Source organism: Oryza sativa, chromosome 10, assembly GCF_034140825.1.
Source record: "Oryza sativa Japonica Group chromosome 10, ASM3414082v1".
Classification (NCBI taxonomy): Eukaryota; Viridiplantae; Streptophyta; class Magnoliopsida; order Poales; family Poaceae; genus Oryza; species Oryza sativa.
In genome coordinates, this window is record NC_089044.1 from 2,169,738 (window position 1) to 2,178,759 (window position 9,022).

General features: G+C 38.3%; 2 protein-coding genes across 2 annotated transcripts; both read left to right on the plus strand.

Annotated features, from left to right (window-relative positions):
• The first annotated feature begins 1,353 nt into the window (after positions 1 to 1,353).
• LOC4348053 (disease resistance protein RGA2) lies at positions 1,354 to 2,822 on the plus strand. Its single transcript, XM_026020888.2, has one exon. It carries the CDS (start codon positions 1,380 to 1,382, stop codon positions 2,820 to 2,822), a length of 1,443 nt encoding a protein of 480 aa, XP_025876673.1. The 5' UTR covers positions 1,354 to 1,379.
• Positions 2,823 to 7,356: 4,534 nt separating this feature from the next.
• LOC4348055 (putative disease resistance protein RGA4) lies at positions 7,357 to 8,799 on the plus strand. The gene has a single exon (XM_015758029.1). It carries the CDS (start codon positions 7,357 to 7,359, stop codon positions 8,797 to 8,799), a length of 1,443 nt encoding a protein of 480 aa, XP_015613515.1.
• The last annotated feature ends 223 nt before the right edge of the window (positions 8,800 to 9,022 follow it).

Consider the following 9,022-nt stretch of genomic DNA (forward strand, 5'->3'; position numbering starts at 1 on the left):
TCACTTTTAGTAGCAGATCTGAAAGCAGTGCTGCACTTGGGAAGGTCACTTGTCACAGAATATCTCTGTATGTGGATGAGTACTGAAAGAACAAAAACCTTCAGTTGTAGCAGAGAAGTACATGAACTAAACATGGAAAAGTTGAAGGTTGTGGTCAAATAGATTCTACAGTGTTAACATGCATCACGGTCTATTTATAAGCCAAACATGCCGTGGGTGCGGTCTTTCCCCGTCGGTCGAGTTATTTTTTTTAAGCCTCCTCACCAAGTGAATTGCCCAAGATTATGTTTATAGACATGACATTTGCATCTGGTATTCTACCAAAGAACGAGAATCAGGAAACACATCCTTATGCTACCTCAGCTTAAAAATAAATAAATAAAACTTGAGGTCCTGGCATTGACCTTTCTAAATTTTGACTGCTAGTATGTTTGAAACAATCTATATTTTTAATATGAAAGTGTGCCATTAATTTTGACTACTACTTGTGTGTCCTATCAAAGTATCAAACCACTAAAAAAGAAGAGTACAGTTAATGACGCAATAAAAATTGTGGAAATCGCTTGGCAACGTCCCTTGCTCTGTTTTTTCTAACAATATGCACATCCACGGTTCTGTTTCTTGCAGCTAGCCTGGGACAATGGTACATTCCCTAGTAGATGGTTAAAGGTCTGACAAGATGAATTGGCTGAGTGAGGTAGTTTTGTTTTGCCCAGTTATCATGATTGTCAGTATCCGTTTCTTATAGGACGCATCTTTAAAAAGTCAAACCATTTTATGTGTCATAGGGCCGGGAGGCAATTTTCACCCCACCAAATCTTTGACAACTTCAATACTACCACATGGATGTTTGTTTAATGCTAACTTTAAACTTTTGATGTCCAATGTAGCCCATAATATTTTTTATGTGTTTACTCCCTCAATTCTCCTAAAGAAATGGTAAAGGTGAGAAAATCTCATTACAAAACAATATATTATAGCTTTCTATAAATCAATGACAAATTTATCTGGTTCAATCAAAGTGGTTTTCTTGTAAAATGTCAAAATTGGGGGCTTGCTCCTTTCTAAAGATGCTCTTTACAAATTTATGGAGATCATTTTTTTTCTGTTTCAAAGGAAAAATGTTTTGGTGGACAGGTGGTCATGTATCTCCTAAATTTCATGAAAGAACCAAATGTCTCTTTCATTGTGCTGGGCACCAGAGTAACCACGCTAACCATCACGACTAGGTAGGAACACTTTTTTAATGCCCATTTGACTGCAATAGCATACTGCATCATCCTAATATCTTCTTCCTAATAAGCAGACTGATTGCAAGAGTTGAGTAAGATCCTGGATCTCTCCTTCTCGGCTTCTCTGTTTCTCTCTCTTGGCCTGTGATGGAGGCTATTGTATCAGCAATTGCTAGTGACTTTGTTAACCGATTCATATCCTTCTTGATGAAGAAGTGTGGGAGCCAACAAAATCTTGAAACAAAGATGGAAAGGCTGCAGAATCTCTTGCTCAAAGTTCACATGATCGTCGAGGAGGCTGAGGGGCGATACATCACCAACTCCAAGATGCTACTTCAGTTCAAGAAGATTGTAAAGGCCATGTACCAAGGCTACCATGTCATGGATATTATCAAGCATAGGACCCTTTGCGGCTCAAGACATGAAGAGGAGGTTAGCAGCTCCAATATTTTGTCAACCACTACATGTTATGTTAATCCTTTTCGTACTTCACAGAACGCTGCCATTAGACATGATCAGCTTCAAAACACATTGGATAGTTTAGAAACAATTGCTTCTAGTATCACAGAGTTTGTCTTTCTTCTTGGTGGATGTGAACGCATGTCTCCCAAACCTTATGACACATATCTTTACTTTGATAACTTCATGTTTGGTCGTCAAATGGAAAAGCAGCAAGTTATCAATATCTTACTGCAAGAGAATCTTCTGCATTTTTCTCCAACTGTTCTCCCAATCATCGGCCCTACTAGAGTTGGTAAGAGAACTCTAGTTGCATATGTGTGCAACAATGAGATGGTCCGATCACATTTCTCATCAATCTTGCACTTGAATGGTGAAAACATTAGGAAAATGGAGTGTGAAAGTTTTAGTAAAAAGAGGGATTTGGTTGTGGTACAGTTCACAGCAGATACAGATGATGAGAATTGGAAGAAGTTTTATGCATCATGCACACATATGGGAAGAGGAAGCAAGATTATAGTTGTAAGTAGGATTGAGAGGATATCAAGGTTCGGAACCGTAAGGCCAATTCATCTTAACAGTTTGTCACATGAGGAGTATAGCTACCTCTTCAAGGTTCTCGCATTTGGAAGCACTAACCCAGAGGAGCATCCTCAAATGGTGTCTATAGCAAATGAGCTGTCAGTGTTGCTCGGTGGCTCATTCGTCGCAGTGAATGTGTTTGCGGATATATTCAGAAAGAATCATGTTCACTTATGGCTCCATGTCTTGAAAAAATACAGAAAAATGATTCGGAAAAATTTCTCAGAGTTCAAAGAACACCCCAAGCTTCTTTTGGACAAAGAACATCATATAGATATAACCAAACTTGCATCGTCATCCTCTCCACTTCACCTCATGCCTCCTAATTGTGAAGACAATCAGTCAAAGAGGAGCTTAACCAAGGTGATGTTCAGTGACTTCATAGCTGACTCTGTTGTTATACCAAAGGAGAACTTTGAGTTAGTCACATGGGAATCGCGGATACCCCCTTATAGAAAGTTTGTCAACATTGTTTCAAACTATGATGATGAGATGAATTTTCATCATACAGAAGTACCTCACAAAAAGCGTCAAAAATTAGATAAATAACATGATAGCAAATGAAATCAAGCAACCAATAGCTTTCTAAAGGAGAGTCAAACAAAATAGTATAATAATATAGTTGTATTTCTATTTGATAATTAATGAAGGTATCAGTTAGTGATATGCCATCGAAGTAATATATCATAGAGACTATTGTATCATATACATTGTGAATTTGTGAATAAAGTGCTACTCCATTTCCTCATATTTATATATTGTTGACGATCATGTCTCATAGATTATGGTCTGGATAAACTATTCTCATAGATTATTTCTGTTGGATAGATCCATCCATAGATATTGAAATGATTGTACGGGGAATCAGTTGGTCTCAAGTGGTAAGGTGCAGATGCAGAATTATTGAACTTGAGATCATTTTAGTTGTCAATATATATATGTCGTACCTTACTTATGGATTGGCAAATGCTACATAGCTATAAAATGTATATGATCAAAGTTTGTAAAACTTCATTGCACAGATTCTAGCTGATAAATAAGAGAGAACCAACTTAGTATCAATATATTGATAGCGTGGCCTACCATTCTTAATGCCTTGACTGATGCAATGTTAAATTGGCATAAGGTATGTCTAACAGTTGAGACAATACAGGCTCTAAACATTAGGCCACTAAAATAATTATTTATTATAGTTCTCTCAAAAAATAATATTCTATTACTCATCCCTTTCCACAACCACATGCATTAAAATTAATGGCGCCACTGAGCCTCAATTTATATACCCTTCATGCCACTGCAGTCAGCCTGATATAAGATTGTTGTTAAACCAAAATGAAGGAGTTAATGCCCTTCTTTTTTTACTTTCCATTGTCTCCAACTTACCCTCCTGCTCATCTATTTTCTTATTTTTAGCATTATCTTCCATGAGACCATGACCATGAGTTGATTCCTAGATTAATTCGTGTGCATTCCCACACATCCTTGTGTAGACCTGAGGTCGCCGTCATCGTCATCGTCCACCTAAGGTCGCCGTCTCTTCAAGATCGCCGCCGGCCATCTTCCACCGCTGTTCATCGTCGTTCACACCGGGGTAAGCACCGTTGCCTCCTCTCTCTCTCTCTCTCTCTCTCTCTCTCTCTCTCTCCCGGTGCTGTCGCCTTTCGCCGGAGCGCCGCCGTTCGCCATTGCCGCCGGTGATGTCGTGACATGCCACGTGTGTGTCCATGCCCCTGCCACCTAAGCCGCCACCTCACCCTTTCCACTCGCGTGGCAGCCAACTCAAAACTCTCAGTCAAGATTAATTTCAGCCGTCCAAAATCAATATAAATCCTCTCATCTTTTTAGTGACATATTATTCCTTTTTAATATATATCATCTACCAAATATGATCTAATCTATTTTTGGAGGATGCTTTTAATCTTTTATCTCAGTTATAAATTATTTGAAATTGTTTAATTAATTTGGAAGACATCCCGGCCCAGGGCTTAATAGGATTAATTGAATACCCATATCAACAAGTTGCAACTTCTTTTCCAGAAGCCGATCTCGAAAGAACTCTGAGGTTAAGCATGCTTGGCCTAGAGCAATTTCGGGATGGGTGACCAATCGGAAACTTCTTCCTGAGTGCACACGAGTGAGGACAAAGTGTGCAGAAAAGATATGTCTTGGTCTGTGAGGGCAGTCTATGATCTATGAAAGCTACCAGATGTAAGCGGGCCCGGCTTGGGAGAGGCGGGACGTAGTGTTTTCTTTAATAGGTTTAATTGCAATTAAATCTTATAAAATTCGTAATTAATTCATATGAAGTCGGAATGAGGCCGTTCAAGTCTCTAAATTCATCTAAAAGCATGGTCTACATGTTTGTTTACTTTATATATACGGTTTATTTGGATCTACATGTTTGTTTACTTTATATATACGGTTTATTTGGAGTTTCTTAGTGTTTTCCTAGTTTTGTGTGTTAGCTTGTCGTTTTCGTCGTTTCAAAGGTTCGTGAGTGCATCGGAAGTATTCCAGAAGGCTAATTGAAGGCCGATTATTGCAAGGCAAGTCATACAGATTCTAAACACAATTCCTTTGAGCATGTTGATCCTATATTTAAATTTCTATTTATTTTAAATGTGCATTTATTTTTGAATGTTGCTGGGTGGTGTGAGCCTAATCTTTGCTATGGCCAATTTGCATTGATTACCCTATTCTTTGATACCTTGGGTTATAATTTGACTAGTTGGACTTATATAATAGTTCAATTATATATTAGTATAATTGCTTAGCCATGTTTACAAACATTAGCACACTATTGGGATAACTAATGTTTCACTATTGCTTAATGATGGATATTTAATGGTAGCTCACAATGGATGATCATGATTGGTTAATTAATTAATATGTCAATTAAAACTTGATAATGGTGGGTTGTAAGCACATGGTTTTGATGGTCGTGCTCATGACAATTAAGGACCGGTTCGCGAGTTTCGGTTGTGAAACATTAACCGTGTCAACCACAAGCCAGCGTGGGCAAGGGCTTTACCTTTTGCATAGCATGGTTCTTTGCGGGACACCAAACTGAGAAGTGGCAGATATAAGCCCACAGGGGTCGCTAGGGAATCAATGCATTGTTTTATAAGGGGGTGATTATGATCCAGGAACGGTGCACTGTTGTGAATTGTGTTATGCGAGGGGTACTGTCACAGCTCCTTTCCAAGGTACCGTGGTGGTATTGAGGCGTATGGTGATATGTTGTGGGTTGTGTCTTGTGGATACAGTGGTACATCTTTGGCCAGAGTAAAACTATTCGAATAGCCGTGCCCGCGGTTATGGGCGGGCCTAACAATGTTTTTCGTGATTAGTCCAACACTACTCATTAATAATAATCTGATAAGTGATGGTAACTAATTTAACTCCTGGTTTGGAGGTTTGATCTGTACGACCGGGTTTGGTTGTTGGCCTGTGCAGCATTGGTGTGTTGTTCAGTGTTGTTTAATATTGGTAATTAATTACTCTACTATTTTACTATTCTTAAATGTTTGCTAAATGCTGCTTTTGCAAATGAGGCATATATTATGCCATTCTTTGTGTTATCTTGTGCACTTGCATATTTGTTGTGTGGCTTGCGGAGTATTCCATGTACTCATCTTGCAATAATCAATCAAACCTCAATTGAAGAAAAGTTGTGAAGGAGAAGACGTTTGGTTTATACCCCGGTTGAGCTACCTGTGAGAGTGGAGCTGAAGTTTCGCTAGAATTTATTTTCCACTGCAGTTTTCTTCGTGGTGAGGACTAAGTGCCTCTTATATAAGTATTTATTGCTTTAGTTATTTTGATAAATCTGTATATTAAATTGTCAGTTTGTATACCTCGGTTGATTCCTGGACAAGGATTTTATATATAAATTAGTTCAGAAATTACTAGTGGATTTCTGGGCATGACATCTTTTATCTGAAGTTGTAGCCAACCTGGCTATTGACTTGTCAGTTTTTCTCTATTTTTATCAAGAGTACGACAAAGTCAAGAAAATTTTGATGAGAAATTACCATACAGAAGACTGCACACAGAGTAAATCTACTGTGATCAATATATGCAGTATTTATCAACTCAGAAGATCCTACCGCTCATGAACCAATAGGCTTCCATCTCCTGTAAATCATCAAATATAGAAGGTTAGCATATGGAATTATTTCTCCTAACTAGTCATGAGCTTCAAAGCATATTTCAGACCATCTGAGATGATGGGGTTTAATACCTCTATTTTACTTCTGACATATTCAGGGCATAAATTCTTTTGAATTCAAAATCATCATTAGGTATCTTGACAAATTTGCTTGTAGTTTGTAGAATTTGCTGTTGAAAACCTTCACAAGAAAACAAAATGGCCAAGAATACATACATTGGCGTTCTCACTATTTGAGCATGCGACGTGAAAAAAAACAAAGCCTACAGTCTTCCCACCAAAGCAGACTAGGCTTTGTGACATGATTGTGTGTCCACCAATCTATGAAACATCATTCATACTTCCATATCTTATTCCACACTTGGTTGTAGTTTTACATCATAAATAGTTTTATCAACTAATAGCAGATCTGAAAGCATTTGTGAAGGTCACTTGTCACGGAATATGTCTTATGTGGATGTCTACTGAAAGAGCAAAAGAGTGAATATTTCTTTTTTTAAAAGGAAAAATATTATGGTGGACAGGTGGTCATGTGTCTGCTTTCAATCTGTCTTCTATGAAAGGGCCATCACAATAGACAGAATTTCTCCTAAATTTCATGAAAGAACCAAATGTCTCTTTCATTGTGCTGGCCACCGGAGTAACCACTCTAGCCATCTTGACTAGGTAGGCAGACTTTTTTATGTCCACTTAACTGCAATATAGCATAAACCCCATGAAGTAAAATATCTTGTTCATATTAAACGAACTGATTGCAAGAATTCAGTAAGAACTTGGATCTCCTTCTCGTGCTCTCTCTCTCTCTCTCTCTCTCTCTCTCTTTCTCTCTCTCTCTCTCTCACACACACACACAACAACAACAACAACAACAACAAACAAGAGGTGAATAAAAAGTGAAAAAAAAGGCCTGTGATGGAGGTGGTTGTATCGGCTATTGCAGGTGATGTTGTTAATCGATTTATATCCTTCTTGATCAAGAAGTATGAGAGCCAGGAAAATCTTGAAAGAAAGATGGAAAGGCTTCAGAATCTCTTGCTCAAAGTTCACATGATTGTCGAGGAGGCTGAGGGGCGGCACATCACTAACTCCAAGATGCTACTTCAGTTCAAGAAGATTGTAGATGCCATGTACCAAGGCTACCATGTCCTAGACATCATCAAGAATAGCATCCTTTGCAAGTCAAGACCTGAAGAGCAGGTTAGCAGTGCCAATACTATTTCAGCCCCTACATGTTATGTTAATCCTTTCCGTACTTCACAAAGCTCTACCATTAGACATGATCAGCTAAAAAGCACACTGGATAGTTTAGAAACAATTGTTTCTAGTATGACAGAGTTTGTCTATCTTCTTGGTGGATGTGAACGCATGTCTCCTAGACCCTACGACACGTATCTTTACTTTGATAACTTCATGTTTGGCCGGCAAGTGGAAAAGCAGCAAGTCATCAATATCTTACTGCAAGAGAATCTTCCACCTTTTGCTCCAACTGTTCTCCCGATCATTGGCCCTAGTAGAGTCGGTAAGAGAACTCTAGTTGCGCACGTATGCAACAATGAGATAGTTCGATCACACTTCTCGTCAATCTTGCACTTGAATGGTGAAAATATCATGAAAATGGAGTGTGAAACTTTCACTGAAAGGAGGGATTTGGTTGTGGTTGAGTTTACAGCAGATACGGATGATGACAATTGGAAGAAATTTTATGCATCGTGCACAAATATGGGCAGAGGAAGCAAGATTATAATTGTAAGTAGGATTGAGAAGATATCAAGGTTTGGAACAGTACGGCCAATTCATCTAAATAGTTTGTCACATGAGGAGTATAGTTACCTCTTCAAGGTACTCGCATTTGGAAGCACTAACCCAGAGGAGCATCCTCAATTGGTATCTATAGCAAATGAGCTAACAGTATTGCTCGGTGGCTCATTCATCACAGCAAACGTGTTCGCAGATATTTTCAGAAAGAATCAAAATGTTCACTTATGGCTCCATGTCTTAAAAAAATATAGAAATACGGTGCTGAAAAATTTCTCAGAGTTCAGTGAACACCCTAAGCTTCTTTTGGAGAAAGAACATCTTATAGATATAACCAAACTTGCATCGTCATCCTCTCCACTTCGTCTTATGCCTCCTCATTGTGAAGGCTATGGGTCGAAGAGGAGGTTAACCAAGGTGATGTTCAGTGACCTGATAGCTGACTCCATTGTTGTACCAAAGGAGGACTTTGAGTTAGTCGCATGGGAATCACGGATACCCCCTTATAGAAGGTTTGTAAACATTGTTTTGTATTGTGATGATGAGAAGAATTTTCAGCATGCGGACTCACTTCACAAGAAGCGTCAAAAAAATACATAAATAACATGGTAGCAACATTTTATTGTGGCAATGTATAGCTTTCTTAAAGGTAACCAAACAAAATAATATAGTTGTATTTCTATTTATAATCAAAGAAAGTGTTGGTTAGTGATACGCCCTTGAAGTAATCATAGAAATTATCATATCATATACTATGTGAATTCGTGAATAAAGTACATGGTACTCCATTTTCTGAGATAGATATCATTATTATTGATCAATG

Excerpts from the sequence above, each read along its gene's own strand:
- LOC4348053 (XM_026020888.2), top strand. The coding sequence starts at position 1,380 with ATGGAGGCTATTGTATCAGCAATTGCTAGTGACTTTGTTAACCGATTC.
- LOC4348055 (XM_015758029.1), top strand. The coding sequence starts at position 7,357 with ATGGAGGTGGTTGTATCGGCTATTGCAGGTGATGTTGTTAATCGATTT.